A 20,665-nucleotide genomic window follows, 5' to 3' on the forward strand; every position below is an offset into this window, starting at 1 on the left:
TGCGTATTAAAAGGTTGACATCTTGCATTGCATGGATCATTAACATATATAATAAATAAAAAAAGGCCAAGAATGGAGCCCTGAGGAACTCCACAGGGGTTAATGTTCGACTCTGATTTATAATTTCTCTAGTTTTTTTGTACTGTCTATGTTTTCGAGGTTTTAAATAGGATACAAACCATTTTAATTCAGTATTTTTATTCCATGCATACTTAATTTGTCTATGAGTAACTCATGATCCGCACACTCAAAAGCCTTGGATTGGCCACACACACCCACAGTCTTCTGCGATCCATCCGAGGCTTCCGCAATGCGGTTAATCATTTTTGTTATGGATTTTTCAGTACTGAGTTCTAGGCGGAAACCAAACTGAGAAAGATTTATTAGATTATTGCTTTCTAACAATTCTGTTAGTTGAATCTTAACATTTTTCCAAAAATAATTTAAAACCAAGGCAAAATGGAAATGAGACGGTAGTTAGAGAGATCGTTTACATCGCCCTTTTTGAACAGGGGTTTAATCACAGCAAACGTAAGTTTGTCAGGAAAAACATCTTCTTACTTCCATAGAGAATCATCGCTACTTTATCCAGGATTGCCCAAGTCTAAATTAGAATTGACGACGTAAGGTATGTAAACCTACTTATATTATCTTAAATATTAACCTTAAAAGCTTAAAAGCTTCACTTCTTAAAAGCTCCACCTCAGTCCAAGGAGATGTTAGGCCATGAATAGCTATGTGTGTTGGCGAGGTTCACGGTGTACTTTTTACGATGTATAAACTCAAGCATGGCTGATGAATTCTGAGATTTCTAAACTTATATTTAGAGCATTGATCATTGTATATGTTTGAAGGCCTATGTGACACATCGCTGGGTGTCTAGAATGTCAATTGACTGTCAAAATTCCGTTTCATCAGACGTTATGAAATAGGCTGTCTTCGTGGGTATTTTAAAGCAGCTTATTAAATCCAAATGACATGCTGATTATCGGAAGTTGCATTGATAAACGTTGCTTCCTTTTTGATGCAACATAGCTATGTGAATCAATATACCTATATGGAGTTTTAAGCTCCATAAAGATTTCCCATAACTTGCAACTCAACATAAATCTGCAAGGATAATAACTTAAAGGAAACGCATCTTCAGCGCTGATTCGGATAGATCAAGCCATTTTTAAGTTCCAGCTAGTGGATGCTGTTAATAAATGTGATGGTAACAAAATAACATTTTCAAACAAAATACGCATAAATAACTAAAGGTTTGGACATTCAATATGGACTTTTAATCAGCCAGCTTATATTATATTTACAATCAGATATTGGATTTTAAACTATGTGTGTAGTAAATCTTAGTACAGCTTGAGCCGTTCCCAATGTTAGTTTAAGTAATAATTTTATCTTTACCACAAGGTTTCGGAAAGCTGTCTCCCCACAGTTATTATTTTTCACTCAATCAATGCCTATGTGAACAATACTTCAAGAAGTCCAAGGGATTTTGCTTTCTCTAAAATTATCATTAACCCCCTTTTAGTACAAGTTTTTAATACAAGTTTGTATAATTCAAACGATTAGCTAATTAATTAGGTTTATTAATAAAAAATAGAAGCTCGATATTATGGGGCATGAAAAATGCAACCTCATTTATGTTATGTTTAGCTCTATTACACAATATTCTTAAATGTTCATGAACTAACTCATCTTTATCGTTGTTAACAAGAAAACTTGTCTAGCAATTCGTCTGTTTTGCTATAAGATTAGACGAGAAATTAATTTAATGAAATTACCCAACTAATATTACCCTGATCCAGCTTTTATTTTTAAGCTGTGGCTAAATGATTTTGACTAAAGAGCATTGTGTGGAAAAAATAATATAGTTTCTTTTGATTATTTTTCCACACAACCCATTTTGATTGTTTTTCCCTAACGTCCCATTTTCCAACAAGAGTTTACTCTAATTCTATTTACAAATTCGTGACAAATACTTTTTTGGATGACCCTCAATTTTCCCAAACGACCCATTTTCCAACAATGGGAACTTGTTGGAAAATAGGGAAAATTGGGGATCATCCAAAAAAGTCTATGTCACGAATGTGTGTAAAGAACTGTACGGTATATGTATTAACAGTTTAAGCCCTAATCCTAGTAGCGAGTTTCCCACATATGGAATAAGCTATTACCAAAAGTTTGATTGTAAGACCTGGACATCAACACATTTTTACTTGTTGAATCAATTGAACTACAATCATTTTCATTCCAAATCTAGCTACATCTTCATCATGGGGAATGGAAAGACCATTGTTTCATTGTCATAGTTATCACAGAAAAGTCGTAGATTCGACACATCTTAACTGTTAACCACCGTTTCCTGTGTCATTTCTGCAGTTGAAGCCACATGGATGTGCTGTGTTGTAACGTACACAACGTACAACGTATTGTGCGGTGAGGCTGAGGCGTAGGTGATATTGGGTAAGAGCACATTACACGGTAATCGTTGTCAAACATGGGACGGAGCAGCCTTGGACTGAAGATGGCCTGCAATCAAAGCCTACGGACACTGAAACGAAATTGATTGCTGACATCTCCGTTTGATCTTTGAACAGCCAAAAGTCGCGATAAGTGGTACAAGGTTCTATTGAAAAATCGCACCTAGTAGTATGTAGTGAACGATTCCACAATCGTAGTAACGGAGCTAACTGTGTTGGTGTTTTTAAAAATTCCAATCAGAGATTTTTTTAGGAAATTTGAAAATAATTTAGTGACTAAAACATCTGTGGTAGTGTTCCGATTGAATTAATTGAGTCAAAAGTCCATATATGTGTTGACTAACAAGTGACTGGTGTGCCAAAACAAAAAATGTAAGATTTTAGGCAGATAAAAATACCTTAACTACTGGGTATCTGTGGTTGTGTACCGAAAAACCACATGACATTTTGAAATATCCGAAAAAAATATTTTTGAAGACTGGGGTAGCGGCACCTATTGTATTGGAATAATATAGGTATTGGAAATAGGTAATAGGTATTGGAAAATCACATCAAGGATTCATTTTTGAGGTGTACACACATCAAGGATTCTTTAATATTTAATATCAAGCTCAAAATATCTTAGCAAAGAGGTTGCTGTAATAGTGTATCGATTTTGCATTCGTAGTCGAATCTTTCACATCAATATTGCGGAACTTTTCTCCACATCTCCAAAAACTGTGGTTTTATTTTGAGAACTTAATAGCTTATTGATAGTTCTAAACTAGACCCAGCTCTCCTTCATCACGGTTTACAATTAATGGCTCTGACTATCACGACCAGCTTATCCTAATCAGTAACAAAGTTACACACCATTCTAAACTCACCTGTATTCACATTCAGATAAAAATAAGCATTTGTGTGTGTGTGTCGCTAAAGAGTCGATTGATTAATCTTAACCAATGGGCTGACCAAAATCAGGAGCCAATAGACTGTTACCAAAAGCGTTCTTGTTAGAAGAAAGCTCTTCTCGTGTTGAGCAGAAGGTCGTGGTAAAGAAGGCATTAACAGGCTGACAGAACCATTGTAACACAGGTCAAGGTCCTTGTCAAACGTGATGCTCGTGTCCTTTACCCTTGATCCTGGCAGAGGACAATTAAAACTGACAGATTTTAAGGAATGGTTCGTCCCATCAGCTGCACATAGCTTAGCCATTATTGATTGTTGGTATTTGAACCAGAACATTCAAATCTCCATCCGAAGTACACTTAGGTCTATATAATTCTGATTTTTATGAATAGATTAAGTTACGTCTACTGCTTATAGGAAAATTTAACCATGAATTAACTGCAAAATCATAAAGATCATAGGGGATATTTCTTCATATTTATATAATATGTTACATAGTTATAGGATAAATTAACTTATCACATAGGTTTATGAAATTTTCCAATTTTGATTAACCACCATTTGTAAATTAGAATTTAGAAATTTAAATATTTCTGATGTTTTCACGAAAACTAATAAAATAATTCTTATAAGCTTAATACTGTTATTTTGCAAGCCCTGTGACAAACCTCTACGACACTTAGGGAAGAAACAGAAAATTTATACTGCTTGGTTCTGCACAAAAAACATAGTCATACTTCCTTCCCCTAACTTCTTCATCGGCTCTCAGCAATCTTATGTCTTTGGTAACTTCACGTTTCCACCTCTTCTTTAGCCGCCCAAGGGTCTTTTTTTATCAGGGTTTTGTAATATATATCCAGGTTTAACTTGTACAGACACCTATTTTAACAATTCAAAACAGTGACATTACAGTAGGCCCACTAACTTCATTTTCATAATTGCAATTTCTAATTACTCAAAATGTATGCAAGAATGACAAATAGAGGAGAAATGAACACGCTTAACCTCCAGCTGATGGCTAATGTCAGTTTCCAAGGGCCGCTCATTTACAAAACATCAGCGAAGGAGTCAGTTTTGGAGGCTTCACCCACATTCACTGCAGCACCTAATGAGACTGTAAGAATCGTTTATATCAAGTCATTAGTGAGAGTACGACCTCTACTCGATCATCTAGCAATTAGGGACAGGAATAAAAATTGACCGAGGAAATGGTACATGTGTGTGGGTTTTTTCACTCTTAACCTCTAAGGGAGTATGTCTCATCTATGTCAGTAGTATTCTACGTGAGTCAGTAATTTACCCGAGGACACTATCAGTGCCTCAAACAAACTACTGTACGTTCATCTCGATTTAAAAAGTGGAACAACTATACCATAGGTATGGAATGGCCAGTGTATGAATATTTAAAGATGTCACGTTAGACATCAAATGTGTATAAACCAATCAATTAGTGTGAGGAGACTACCCTCTACAGTCAATAGAAGATTTGCTAATCGAAGTTATCGGGTCGAATTTGGTCCTCTTCGTCTCCTTTGATCTCCAGCTCAGAGTTAAAATAGTTCAAGCATACCGTGGGTTTTAAGGGTTGGTAAAGTGGTAGTGAGCCGCATCTTGTATCATTTGTTTTATAAAACATCCAGTGTTGCCACACGACCAAAACAAAAATCCTGCTCTACAAATAAAGTTCCAATTTTAACCAGCATGAAATATCATGGGAAAGCCACAACCACCACCACCCGTTAATCTCCCCAAATGGTCTAAAAAATTCAATTCCAGAATCAAATCCTGCGTATGGAAACACTAAAACCGTTTCAGTACTCTTCAAAATCGCTGCCAGCGGCAGTAAATTTTCTCGAGAAGTGCTACCTCCAAATTCATTAAAACCACATAGCTCATTGTTTTCATTCAGAATTTTCATTCCGCACTCATCCTTTATTCATATCCTACTTAAAGTACACATAAAGTGTGCGCTTCGTCTGAAATAATTGAACTGAATTTGTAAAACATCTGCTATAGTTCGGCCGCTTAGAAAGCGACCTCCTCCAGCATTGGTTTAGCATTAGCGCGCAGGTCGTTTTCTAAGCGGCCGAACTATAGTAAGAGTTCTAAAGTTATATAATGTACATAGAAGTATATTGACATTACCCAGATTAACAGATGGACAAACACTATCCTTAACAGCTGTTTTTTCACCAGGATAGTGAAACGGATAATATCCATCCCGCCCCCGTTAACCCTAATGGCAGATGTGTTGTCATCTTGGACGCTGTTATAATTTTCACACCTCGCTACTTAGTGTAATGAACCAAAGGAATGATAATTATCTTAGCACGCGCTTCGCTGAATTATTCCCCAATTTGCGGCCGAGATACGATTATGGTTTTCGGAACCGTGAAACAGTGTGAGTGATAATTTAAAAAACTCATAAATGCGATTTGAGGAAAAAGTATCAAACAGGGTTGCGTGTAGGTAATCTATTATGTTTGACACTTGGAAATCTTGTACCAGGAGTCAGAGGAAATAAATATCCAACGCAAAACGTTCAAGTCCCTTTAAAACAATGTTTATGTTCGTTGAAAATCCGGGACTATCTTTCAAAAATGTGTCATTGTGCTTCATTGTCTATAAATATTTATAAAGAGTTTACACTTATCAAAACAACGTATACAACAGTTAAAAAAGGCAAACCGGACAGGTTATGAACTTGTATTAAGTTGTAATAAACTACATAATCTTTTTACATGACTCCTTGTTTTTCTTCTTCGTATATAAAAGAGATGCATTCATCTTGGCGCTTGGCGCGACACACGCAACAACAGTTAGATGAAGCGGAAGAAATAATACTTTTGGTAACCCTGGTTTGACCTCATGGACTTCTTTACCAGCGATGCAAACAATTAAAGTTAAGTATTTAAGTTGAGTACATAATTAATTTAATCTTTGAGTCCTTTTATATAAGGAAGTAGTTATATTTTATTAACAGACACATCTTTGTAATCTATTTCCATAGAGACCTCTATTAAAACATTAAAGGCTGAAAATTAACATAATTTTTAATAACTAGGTACCATAGATAAAACATGTGGTTAGTCTATAATTAACCCAGCTGAAGAAACGGTGGACTGGTATTTAATCCGATAGAACCTATGTTTCTGCAATAATACATTTGTATTTTACCAGATTTGTCATCATGATATGAGAGTTTATATACGCTATCTGGTCATGGGTATTGAATAGCTTTCGGTTCGGTAACTGGCGCCACGATTCGCAGAATATATTTCAAATTACTGTATCTTTATAGTTTACACTTACAATAAACATGTCGTGTTATTTCTTATCAGAAAGGGTGACTAAAAAGAATTAACTAACTACTTGCTTAAAATGTTGTTATTCATTGCAATATGGCCGAGGTAACGAATCCATGATAACTGTATCCATGGTAGTGTAATCATGGTAACGTGTTCATGGTAATTTATCCAAGGATGGTGGTGTAGTGGTGATGTGGTCAGTTGAAGTATTCACGGAACTGCACCGAAGACAGTCTACTCAAGTGATCGTATCCAGGATATCAATGCATATAACGTATAATATAAGGAAGTGTACCCATGTTAGAGTTTCCATCGCACTCCTATCAGAGACAGAGTAGTTATGGCAATGGACCCAAGGTAGTGTATCCGTGGCAATGTATCCAGAGTAAGGTAACCATGAATCTCTGAACGTAAAGATGCTAGTTACCAAAGATTGATGATGAAGTAAAGATGCATCGCACTCTGCAGTGTTTCACACAATGCATAGTTAATGTTCAAGTGCAGCTGGCGACCTTCCCCGGCCCAAGGTCTGCTAAAGTGATGAATGGCTTCTTGAAAGTGTAACATTTCGGTCTGTTGAAATAGTGCACAAGTGACTAATTGACAAAAATGCAGAATTTTAGCTCATTCCGAAACGATAAAAATTTCCATTGTTCAATTCCGTTGAGTTCTTACTACAAGAAACTCAGACAATACCAACAAAAAGGAACAAAGTAGAGATGGCAAAAACGATGCATGCAAGTAGGATTTGAGTAGTGGCTAATGTGTATAACCTGTGTTATCGCTAGCTAGAAAATTAATATTTTAATATCAAACCCCATATAAATATTATCACATTACTTGCGTCGTGTAAAATGGAGCTGTTATTTCATTTGGGTACTTTTCTCCTTCAAGTTCATTTTATTCGCATTTCTCAGTTGTATAGGATTCTGTTTAAATAGTTTAAAAATTGAAACGTTGTTCTAAAACTGCAGCAGTTGTTAAGACGAAAGCCAAGGCATTATAGCAAGGCCGGGCGTTTAGTTAGTTGCTTCGTTAAGCGATTCCAAAACAATGCTTGACTCTGGTCGTAATACACTCCTTGCTATTTGTGTGCTAATCGTCTTGGGCTACAAACGGTGTCCGTTTGTAAACAATTCTCACAACCACAAGTCATAAGAAATGGAAGTCTTTCAATTGTTTCTAATCTTACCCTACAACTTAATAGGTGCACACTAGCCACTCAATATGCGTCACAACTTACCCGAATAATTATTAAAGCGTATACTTACGACTGGGCAAATCTTTCATCCACATTTCAAAGTATCAACAAAGAAGCAAATTACAACAGTTTATTTACTCTCCTTAAGAACAGCTTATGGAATTCCCAGATTAACATGTTTTCATAATTTCTCGTAGCTATTAGGTGTACAACAACGGTTCAAGGGGGGGAGGGGGGGAGAAATTCACCCAAAACTCAAACTCGGAAATTTTGACGAAATCAATACTTCCACTTTATAATAGTATAATAATAATAATAATAGTAATAGTAGTAGTTTTCGTACTACTTTCTGAGGAAGTTTCTGCGGTATCTTTAGTTTCTCCTATTGTACCTATGTACAATAGGAGAAACTAAAGATACCGCAGAAACATCCTCAGAAAGTAGTACGAAAAAGTAGTGTTTCCAATCAACAAAAAATCTTAGAAAAAGTAAACATGAAGACAAATTCACACATGGGGGTCTAGCAGAAACATTTTCCCACAGACTACATTTACCGCGATATTGTGTGACCCCATCTTCATGCGTTATGGCCAAGAAGGCTGGTAATATAGAGAAGGCCGTGAGGACGGACGTGATGCTACTACCGAAACGTCGTGGGTAGAAGACGTGCGCGGAGTGTTGATTTACGCCGCCATCGGACTCAGATATCAAAACGTTATCAATCTTTCTATTCGTCACGCCATGTTACAAAACACCGTAAAATCGTTTTGGGTACACTGATGAAATGTTTATAAAACGCGCTATAAATGTCTAACTTTTTATATAGTTGCTACTGTAATGCACATGGCGTTTGAAATTAAACCCAATTAGAGTGACTGAGGAGTGTAATTTACAGAACTCAATTCGATTAATAGAAGATGTAATTAAAATAATATACAAAATGTTAAAGCGTTATTTAAGACAAGTTACTGGTTTGGTCTTTGACAAGTGTTATCTTTTCAACTCTATGGCTCAGATTCTAAGGTGCACAACGTACCAGAGCGCACGTATTTTGAGCGAATACGAATGAGATGATAGCTTGGTTACTAAGCTGGTATTTTAGCTAGGACCATCAGTTTAAAGTCCAATACCTTAAGGATAGATGGATAGATGGTTTATCAATGCTTGTTTTTAATAAGGGTTCTCCAGTTATTTAGATTGCTAACCGGGATTTGACAATATCCAAAAATCGTTTATGATCTTTATAGCTAGTTCGTAAAAGTTTAAATAGGGCAGAATATTACGTGAAAAGGACTTAATTATACATGTGACATTCTGAGGTCTAAAGAACCATAGCGCAAAACTGCGGTTAGAGTTCTCTTATCATAAAAGAACTGGGGCTACATTTCTAAATTATTTCCATAAGATAGAAACTTACTATTATTTTACGAATTATTAAATTTGATAGAACAATGTAAAGTAATGTAGAGAACCAAGTTATGATAAACGCAATTGAAATACAGACTGATCAGGTTATTTGAAAGGGTGTTCAGTAAGTTTTGAAATCATTAAAAATATTTTGTTACCATTCACCTACTTCAAAAATCGAATATATATTTTTTAGTTTAACATTATTCCATAATTGACCATCTTGAAAACGGATCTTGCGATTTGGGTAACATTTTCATTTGGGGTGTTTTTTTTTTCATTTCACCTCATAAGATGATATACTTTCAGGAGGCGATAACCACGCTTTAGTTGTTGTTTTCTGTTTGTTTGTCATGTTGAGCTAACCGGAAACTTCAGTTGCAACTTTGTTGATGTCGTTTTTTGTGTAGCGAAAGTAATGTTTATGTCAGGAAAAGTGAGCTGATCACTATTTGTTTTTGGTGTATGGAAATTGAAGATTTTTGAAGATCTCAGCTGTATGGAAATGGGCTATTTTCGACGATCTCAGCTGTATGGAAATGGGCTATTTTTGACGATCTCAGCTGTATGGAAATGGGTTATTTTCGAAGATCTCAGCTGTATGGAAATGGGCTATTTTCGAAGATCTCAGCTGTATGGAAATGGGCTATTTTCGAAGATATCAGCTGTATGGAAATGGGCTATTTTCGAAGATCTCAGCTGTATGGAAATTGGTTATTTTCGACGATCTCAGCTGTATGGAAATGGGCTATTTTCGACGATCTCAGCTGTATGGAAATGGGCTATTTTCGACGATCTCAGCTACTTAGAGCTGACAATTGTTAAGAAAATCCCAAAGAAGTACACTGGAAACAGCGCAAGGGCTGAAGTATCGTGAACATGTAGGTTTTACACAAGCTTCGGGGACCTAAAGACTTAGTGATGCTGAATAATGAAAGTAAACCATCAGTGACACATCTATGAAAAACTTATGTTACGTTTTTTACCTTAAATTAACTCAACTCAAGCAAGCCCAACCTAACCTAACCTAACTCTTTGTAATAGTAGGTATCTTTTGATTCAGATTCCTGTCAACAACCCCGAGTCATACCGTTTCGGCCCAAAATCCTCAGATGTGGCCTAGGTCCAACTCTCTACCTGTTCACTAGTAACTCTTCGTCCCAAAAATATATGACAGATCTCCACTAACTATTTGGAAAGATAGAAAAAACTAACAACAACTTAAAAACTAACAAAAGGCATTAGATTTAAAATTGACTGACCTTGAACTGCGATCCACAAAGCTTCGATGAAGACAATTATTGTCAATAACTAATTTCCACATGAGGTTAGGTTAGGTTAGGTTAGGTTAGGTAAGGTAAGGTTAGGTTAGGTTGGGTAAGTCTAGGTTAGGTTAGGTGTGAGTTAGACCTCACTCTTAGGAAGAGCATTTAAATTAGCAACGTCTTCCCTCGTAAAGGATGGGGTTGAGAAAGGGTAACGGTTGGACGGCATTCCCTCACAGAGTGCTTGAAAGTATCAATTGAAAGTATACAGTACTACCTGAACTGTGGTCCTCAACCCATCTTAATTTTTCGTCGGGCCAAAATGTTACTCCGTTAGCTTAATTAACTTTTAAAGCGATTGGGACGAAGTGTTACTGGGCCGATGTGTCACTACACCAACAACCCCAGAGTTCTGGAGCCCCGGGCACTGAGAACCCTATTACCGCCCTCCACATCCACGTCCTCTACATCCTGAACACCCTCTTCTTGTCTCAGCCCATAGGACTCCTGATCCCGAATGGCCCGATAACTATCCCACTCCGTTTCTAACAAAATCACCAAACTCGACCAGTTTCCTCGCCTTGGGGTAATCGCCATGACTTCCTGTTCTTGGAGGAGGTAGACCCGTGATGATGACGATTGTGTCAGCTCATAGCTATGGAGTTCACGTATCAGCAAGGCTAGACACCATTGATGTAACCCACCGTCGTCAATGTTACAAGCCAGTATATAACGTTAGTCCACTGACCAACACATAATCGATTGTGCTCCCACATCATGGTATGTAGACATTTTTTTAACATTGATTTTTTTCATCTTAGATAAGTAGGGTGCAGTGTTTTTCTCTCTTGTAGTGTATTTAAGTGAAGTGTAAATTATTTATAGCATTGACTGGGACGATTTTAAATTTATTTTAACAATCTTACAGAATTATGAATTATGACTCCAGCTCATCCGATTTTAATAATCAATAGTTTAAATGAAAGCCCTTACATCACTGACTATTTTAAGGCTTGAACTAACTGCAATCGTTGATAAAAACTGGAGATATAAGAAAAATGATCTTTAAAATATTCAAAGTATGAAACGTTCATAAGAAATGTATGGGGAGAGTTTTGATTTAAATATACTGTATCTTCCAAAGGAAAAGATATATTTAAAAACGACTTTCGGCATTGAAATCAGCGTGAAAATCTAGTTTATAATGATGTGTCACAAAACTATTATTTTATTTAAAAACTTTTATTATTAATATCCAATAAGTTGGATCCAAGATGGCGGTCGAAAACACTAGCTAGGCCACACTTTAGACACAACACCCGGTAGCACACAATTCTACAACAAGTCATTCCCCTATCTATCGCCACCAATCCTACAATTGCTGAATTCAAAATCCCACAAAAATACATTATGCCGCAAAACTAATAGTTTTGGTCAGTTCAGCTAGGGCATTCTGTTTATTATTTGTATCTGGTTGTTTTACTTATTTTGACCAAATAAAAAGATCGAATCATAAACAATAGCTCGTCCTCTAGTCAAGTGTAGCACAGATCAAAAGATTTACTCAAAATAAAACTTTTCGAATACACATCACCAACATGAAAAACACATAAAAAACAATAGGATGAAAAGTCTATTCGTACTATTCAAAGTCAACGGTTGTATTTAATTTTCATAAAATTAAAACGTGTAATATGGTAGGTTATGGTATTGATATACTGTTAGCACATAATTGGTGTATGTTTAGTAGTCAGATTATATCAAATTATTAAATTTAATGAACCAACTTAAGATTTTTCAAACTTGTAATAACAATATATCAATTTATAAATAAATAAGTGCGTGCTAAGATATAAATAAAAGCGTCAATGTATTTTTTGTACAACCGTAATATTTTCAGACTTCTAACTTCACTTTAAAACTGAACAAAATTCGTTACCGGTAGCAAGTATTATTAAAAATAATAGAGCATTTATTGACAATTTGTAAAATGTAAATTCTTTTGTAAAGTCAAATAGATTACACGTGTATCACCGGTCAAGAATTTGACAACCGATTCCCTCTATATAATCGCAAGCATATTGGACAACATTGTATATCAAGTGGTTACTGTAACAGTACCTTTAAATTTAGTAATGTAATCCAACCGTTCCAACCGGTAAATTAAGACGTTTATTCTTCATACTCTTTTTTATTTTTAATTTCTTTACATGGTGGAGTATTGTTATCCCCTTTAAGTTAACCATAAAACACAGGCGAGAGACACCAACTATACACATAGTGAATCTTTAACAAAACGTCCCAATATAATTTAATCAGTATAAAATAGCCTCTTAGTTGCCTTTTGACCACTCTAGTTGCGCCTTCAAAGTGCCGCAAAACGCGTGAGATACGCAGGCTGCGTCGAATGTTAGGTTTTGTTTTGTTTACTCTCTAATGTGACTTGTGTCAATTTGCAGTTCTGGAATTCAATGTGTTTATTTTTACGTATGTACAAGCGTGCAAGTCAGGTTTTTTACACAAGTGGGCTACACATTTTTTTACAGTACGTCAAAACCAGACTTGAATGCCAAATTTGTGCATTTAATTCACTATGGATTTAATACGACAGTTTGAACTATAATTGTGTTTATTCGAAACTTTTTTATCAAGAGTAATAATTATAACCAAAAAATATATAGCTTTCACTTATGCAAACAATAAATCAATACAAATAAATCAGTATTTGACAGTTAGCACTCTTTCGGTACCTCAATTAACTACCTCTTTCATCTTAAAGTTGGCACAGCCTTACCATGGGTATGGTATCTTATTCACTGTTGTGTATATTTAGTCAAAGGTGATTATTTTAACTAGAATAATTTAAAGACAGCAGAAAGTTGCGAGGAGTGATTACTTGAATACTCATAACTAAGTATATATATCTATGTATGTGTATAAAAGTATACAAAACTGTTAACAATTCCAAATTTCATATTCCTTTTGTATTTCAATTGATCTTGAACTCACTTGAGCTGTTTCATGACATCTATCAATCCGACATAAAAAGTCCTTTGGAATCGTTTTTTTCCAGAGCTGCTTTAAGACTTATTCATCTTCAGCCTTCCCAATTAAAAATCGTGTCACCATTATTTGTTTTATAGCTGTTCAAAGACTCTTTCTCTTCAGTTTTCCCCGATTGGGCCGAGTGAATAAAAACAAGTACAGCAAGTAATTACTTGCGAGTAAATACTTGCAAGTATTCATCCTTCCAAGTAAACTCTTGTGAATAAAAGCGACTCTTTACTTGCAAGTAAATACTTCCTAAATGAGAGGGTATACTCACTGATCTGAGGGTATACTTGCAAGTATTTACTACTTTCAAAGTAAACTTTATACGAGGTACAAGTAAATACTTGTAGCTTATTTCTCATAAACAAATTTACCTTTCTCTACTATTCTGGTATCCCTATGTGCTCTTACTTGTATATATTTACATGTTACTAGTGAACAGCACTGCTGTAGTATGTATCTATAACAGCTAATTTTACATACATTAATTGCAAGGGCGGTTCTAGACCTATATTTTTTTGGGGGGAGGTTGCCAAGGGGTCCGGAGGTCCTCCCACGGTAGAATTTTAAGAATATGTGTGCTTAAATGAGAGAATTTAATCTATTTTGAGGCATAAAAAAATTAATTATCCTAGCTTGATGTACAAGAGTCCCATAATATTATTGAAGGTCGAAGAATTTGGTTTAAACGTGTAACATGTAATGTTATTTTTTTATTATTGAGACTTGTGGTTTTTCAATAACACGTAGCTTGAACAACGAATGAATACCGCAAAAATACAATACAGTACATTTAGTTTAAAATTAAAAAAACTTTTTTTATTTAATTAATATTTTTGGACTCTTGCATTAAGGGTTCCAACTTTTCCCCAAGTATTTATTTTGCAAAAACACTTGTGTCATACATAATTATAAATAAATGTATTGAATGTATTACATGCATTTTCAACAAGTAAACTCAAACAAGCATGGGTTACTTATAACTTGTTGAAAAACAAGTATTTACTCTTTAGACAAGTATTTACTCGTGGTTATTCACACCAAATTGATAGGTTTCTGAGGGTATACTTCCTTGGCAAGGTTTTACTTACAAGTACAAGTAAATACTCGTGTTTATTCACTTCTGCCCAAGTAAATACTCAAATTCTGAGAATTCAAGGCAAGTAAACTCTTTTACTTGTTTTTATTCACTCTGCCCAATGTCATCGTTTATTTATTTACAAACGGATACAGCATTTTTACAGGAAAATATATGTCTTCGTGGCAAATAACTAGTACAGTACATTAGTGAAAAAAACTGAAGACAACAAGACATAATAAATATAAGCTCAAAATAATGATTCCCAATTTTGTTCCAGACTATACTGGTTCCTCTGGCAATGCTTGTAGTGGCTGTGGTGGCAGAGCCCCCGGCCGCCGCTCCTTACCCTCCCGCCTCCGGGCCCTACCCTCCCGCCTCCGGACCCTACCCTCCCTCAGGCTGGCGCCCCTCTGGCCGCCTCCTGGTACTGCCTGCTCGTCAGACAGACTCCTCAACCCCCAGGCCAGTGTACGGGCCTCCACCCCAGTCGCCACCACCCTCCTACGGACCTCCACCACAAGAGTACGGACCACCCTCTACGGAGCCGACCACTGACGAACCCACTGAACAGCCTACGGAACAACCTGAGGTAAGTCTATTTTTACTGTCTTCACATAAACATACATAGGTAGTACGGTATTTGTGTCCCCTTGAACTCCAAAAAATGTGGCTTTTCAACGGCGAACCGGCAACCTTTTTTTCAAGTAGCACACAGATTGAAAAAGGGTTTAGTATAAAGAAATTCATAAATAAATCTGCCTAACACTCGGTCAATACCAAGACACTGTGGATTGATTCTGGTCCCTATTATTTGCGAAGACAAATTATAGCTGCAATAATTATAGACCAAATAGGCTATGATTCACATTTAATTACGTTAGAAATTGTACGTAATAACAACTGATTTTCAACCTTTGTCACCCATAAAGTTGCCAAATACCTCTGATGTTACGAAAAATGCAAATACAAATGCTTAGTTAATATTGATTTAATGCTGTTTTGTGCCGTAAACATTTATTTTATATACTCAATACTTTCAATCGTGTTTGTATTTGGTTGAGAACGACATGTCTCGTTCTTGTGCTAATTATTTTAGTGTTTAACGATAAAGTTTTTGATTTTATATCAATAAAATTAAAATCAAAACTACACTAAAACGTTGTAGGCCTATAACAAAATTACCAAAAACTAGAAACATTACTTGCCACTTTTATAAATACCAATTCCTGTTTTTAAAACACACTTTACCCTTCATAATGCCAAAATGTATGCACCTATACTTCGATTCCAATTGGGAAATATCTAACTGTTCTAAATAAATAATAATTATTGTTCTAATTAATTAGATATTCAAAGGCGCGTTTTACCTAAATCGGACTTCTTTGTTTCTAAAACACAATACTGGGATTTAAATGTCAAAGCTAATGAACTTGGAAAAGTTTGATATGAACTAACGAATAAACATTCAAATGTGTTGTATTTGTATACTAAATAGTAATTTGTCAAAATCTGTCTTCCACAAGTCAATAATTTACAATACACCAAACATATGATGTAAGGTTAGGGTGTACACCAGTTTCGTGATTTGTACAAGTAGTATATTGTTGAATACGAAATCCTACTTTTTCCCAAATCCGACAGTATCCTATAATATAGTATGACCTATTCGTGAGCCTATAACCTATTGTACCTATTGAAGAACGTTGCCTACCAATTTTATTTTAACTAAATTGAAATACAATTGAAATCAATTAATTGAAACAAATAAACGTGTTATCACTTACTTCGCCATATGATTGAATACTTGTCGATAACTGTGGTGTAACGGTTGCAGCAAGTGATTCTGATGAAACCGTGAAAGTCGGCATCATGATGCCAAGCGTAGGCCTAAACGGCATCATGATGCCAAGCGTTCACCAGGGTGCGTGACCACTGACAAATTGCAATTATGACCACCATGAGTTACGCCATGTAGTTACCGATAACTCAACAAAAACAGTGTTGTAGCTACAGCCTTTTCTTCGAACACAAATAAGTATAGTATTTTTAAGCTTGAAAAGCGCGTTGACTTTTCAAAACGTTTTAGATTAACGTTATTTACAATTGAAAAAAATTAAATTTTGTTGACCAAATATTAGCATCTGCTTTTACCCACTTAATCCATTTATTGCTAGAAATGAACCTGTGCTTACAGTTGAGTTATAACACTGACTATACACAGAGTAGACTTTCTGAGACTTGGTACTGACAGTAACGTAGCCAGGATTTCAAAATAGGGGGGGTCGGCCGACCGGGGGGGGGGTCCGGGGGTAAAATGGGGGTCCCGGAAAAATTTGACAAATATAGGCCCTAAAACCGCCTTTTTTAGCTCTCTTAGCATTGAAAATAATCAACCCCAACGTCAATACAGTATGATTGTATAATTTTACATTTAATTTAACAGAAAAATATTATATTTAAGACCGGAAGGGGGGGGGTCCGGACTGAACAGCGATGTAAAGTCTTGAAGCCAAGAAAATACTGTAGATGAAGTTCATGACCACCACCAGAGGATATTAGGTTAAATATTAATATTAAAATCCATGCAACAGGTGATTGATTTACCACATTGTCATTAGACCATCTCAACAGATTGCACCACGTTTTTGGATTCAAACTATTACAGCTTTTACATTGGATTCTAGAGATACTAAATTAGTCCACAAATCCAGCCAAAGCTGAAAATACGAGCTGTTCTAATTTAATTGTTATGTGTTTTCTTGCCGGAATCAGAAACATCGTAATTTTTTTATAATTTTCGTGGTGGTAAATGTCCGCATTTATTCCTCCAGATAACATAAACTTACCATTACCAAAGTATAAAAGTAGACGTCAAAGAAAAACCTTAACCTCAAAATGTAATGAGAACGAAGATTTCATCGACATCAATGGGCCTTTATGAAAGTAAAAGTAAAAGAACGTCAGTGCCTACTGGATAACAAACGCCACAGTGAAAAGTGAGTGTATGAAGTTGCTCAACATAGAGCAAGTCGTGAGTTGAGGTTCAGGATCAATCAAGAAGGCTGTGGCGGTATTATTGTCGACATAACCAACAGCTGTTAATTTGACTGATGATCATTTCGCCATCTTGCCGGCCACTGCCACATATATCGCGCAATGAAAGCTGTTTGGCTTGATAACAAGCTTGATAGTTCAAACTAACACATTTTATCAAATTTCCCTATAGGGAAGTAGCTATAGCTATTACTATAGGTGGCACTGTAAGAGTTAGACCCGGGGCCGATTTACTTTTTCATTTTGATGTCCTCCGAGTCCAATAACACTATCTTACAAATTCACATAAAATTATGAAAATGTTTGTCTATTAGCACTATAACTGGAGTAAAAATTATCCAACTTTGATTAAAGTTCAACAGGTTTGCGATCCAGCATAATCATACTATGGGAAATGGGTTTTAGGTGGTAAAAATGTATTTTTCCCATTTTCACCCCCAAAACATAAGTATTGCATTTTCTTCCTCAACTATTTTATAGAGCTTAAAAACCAAATAATTTAATAAAATAAAGCGCTGTGCGCCTAATGGTTGCAGAGAAAATTTAAAAGAAAACTAATAAAAAATCCCATCTTATACTTTTATGGTGATAAAGTAAACTGTAGTTTGCTTGTTTAAAGACATATTTTAATCAAATTTGTTTATTTCATACTAAAGCTAATAACATTTCAATAAAAACCCACTTTTTTATGAAGGTTTGTGCCCTTTAGCAGCAAACCTAAGTACTAATTAAACCTAGTTATTTAAATTTAAAAAGTACCGTAGTCCTCCTAGGGAGCAAATTGGTCTGGTGGTAGAGCAGGGGTATTCGTATTTAGTCCCTGAAGTCTCATGTTTAACTATTGCCAATGACCCTCTAAGCAGCATGTAGTTATGTGTCAAATACACGAGGTTTCAGACTCGAGGGGCCCTCTAGTCTAAGAGGGGATTCCTAGGATATCGAGGTGGAACATAAAAAGTCTACTTGTAGTATTCAAAGTGTATGCTAATACTCTGATGATTGTCTAGGATGGATCTGAAGAGCCATCGGAACAGCTCGTAGACCGAGGAGTCTACTACGTACTGCAACCTGACGGCAAACTTCAGATGGTCAGATACACAACGAAACCACTTCGATCTCAGAAACAGGTAAAGTCTTCAGTCAAATTCACCAAGTGTTCTTCAGTCAAGTGTACCAGAGTAGACATTCCATCTACATGAGCCAGCTGTAGCCAATTTTTTACCCCAAAAGAATACTTGAATGAGTCACACAAAGCGTGTGCTACTGCATCTGTCAAAAATTAATTTCCTCCCTTTAAAATGTCTCCATGATGCTGAAAAATACTAATTTCTGTTGTATACACAAACTATTTAACCAAGCCATAGTGGTAGGACTACTCATTGTAAAGTATGGTGTCTTTCATTTCACACAACATCTTTTATTGTAACATGTGTTACATCATCTGTCTATACGGTCAAGAGACAAAATTGAATTTCTGCAGTAAGGTTGACTCTCTGAGAGCGAGAGGCTCATTCTATCTATCTACTTGCATAAAAACATTGACCCCAGCTGGTCCATACAGATGGTATGTCTCAGTGCCATATGCAACGTAACACTACCTATTGTGAGATGGGTCCTTTTAGTGAGGCGTATATAAATCCAAATGTAAAAGATAATGGAGGTGACTTATGTAGCTTTGTTACTGACTAAGACCAGGTGTTTCTGTAGGAACATTTATTAAAAGCCGAATCAAGGATGCTGGGTCAAGTTTCAACCAACAAACAACTACCTACCCTCTCACTTTTCTCAGGATGGGATTGGCAAACTTTAGATTTTCAGGCAAGCACTTTATCCATTCAGGTATTTAAAGTGTATAATACTCTGTTTTGTTAACTGCAGAAACAGCAGCAAACTTCTCCACAACAGTTCCAAGGGAATGAGCTTTCTTTCAACAACTTTGAAAGTCAGAAGATTCAACAGGAGAAGTTGCAGCAACAGCAGGCTCAGCTTTCCCAGATTCAGGCTCATCACGCTCAGTTTCAGTTCAGTCCTGAACAGTTTGAGCAGAAACCGGCTCAGTTCAACCAACAGCCATCTCAGTTCAACCAACAGCCATCTCAGTTCAACCAACAGCCGTCTCAGTTCAACCAACAGCCATCTCAGTTCAACCAACAGCCATCTCAGTTCAACCAACAATCTCAGTTCAACCAACAGCCATCTCAGTTCAATCGCAAACCGGCACAGTTCAACAAGCAGCCTAATAAATACACCCAAGTCGAGTTCAACCAAAAGTCCGGCCAGAATCCATCTCAGTTCAACAGGCCAGCCAAAGTACAACAGTCCACACCGTTCCACTACGTAGAAATCCAGAAATCCCATGAGATAGAAGTAGCACAACCACCCCCGGAAAAAGCTCCTGAAGGTTTTGTCGCCAACTTAAAATACAGAGATGTAGAACCCATCTCATCTCCTGTATACGCATTCAATCCAAATCCTCTAGTTCGTGTGCTCAAGAAATAGGTTATTTTTATAATAATTACTCATGAGGCTTAAAATTATATCAACGCAAAATAATTCTGTTGATACAAGCCAACAGAAATAAAATGATTTGCTCATAACTGATCATTCATGTATTTATTATTTCATTGTCATTCTTCATTGTTAGAGAAACTACTTTGTGTTATGAAAAGTACCTTTATCAATGTGAATAAATATTGAGACTGAGAAAAGTATTCCTTTTTTTGTTACCTTTTGCCCAACGTCCAACATGTATCTAAATATTTAATATGTGAAAGTGATTTATACGAAACACAACTCCATTGTAAATCATGGATAGAATTTTACAAACGATGAGTCAAATGAGGTGGTTTTTTTCATGTAAACTCCCTCTCCACCTGTTTATGTATCTACATCTGAGTCCTCGGACCTTGCCTCACAGGCCCTGAAAG

At 36.1% G+C, this 20,665-nt stretch overlaps 1 protein-coding gene across 1 annotated transcript; it reads left to right on the forward strand.

Moving 5' to 3' along the window:
* Positions 1-11,280: 11,280 nt before the first annotated feature.
* On the forward strand, positions 11,281-20,440 carry LOC129001210 (uncharacterized). The gene is made up of 4 exons (XM_054428429.1): positions 11,281-11,332; positions 14,962-15,273; positions 18,746-18,865; positions 19,617-20,440. The coding sequence occupies exons 1-4, from the start codon at positions 11,330-11,332 to the stop codon at positions 20,235-20,237; spliced, it is 1,056 nt and encodes a 351-aa protein (XP_054284404.1). The 5' UTR covers positions 11,281-11,329; the 3' UTR covers positions 20,238-20,440.
* The last annotated feature ends 225 nt before the right edge of the window (positions 20,441-20,665 follow it).

This window comes from Macrosteles quadrilineatus, unplaced genomic scaffold (genome assembly GCF_028750875.1).
Source record: "Macrosteles quadrilineatus isolate MER2022 unplaced genomic scaffold, UCM_ALF_1.0 Scaffold_8__2_contigs__length_117827958, whole genome shotgun sequence".
In the NCBI taxonomy this organism is placed as follows: domain Eukaryota; kingdom Metazoa; phylum Arthropoda; class Insecta; order Hemiptera; family Cicadellidae; genus Macrosteles; species Macrosteles quadrilineatus.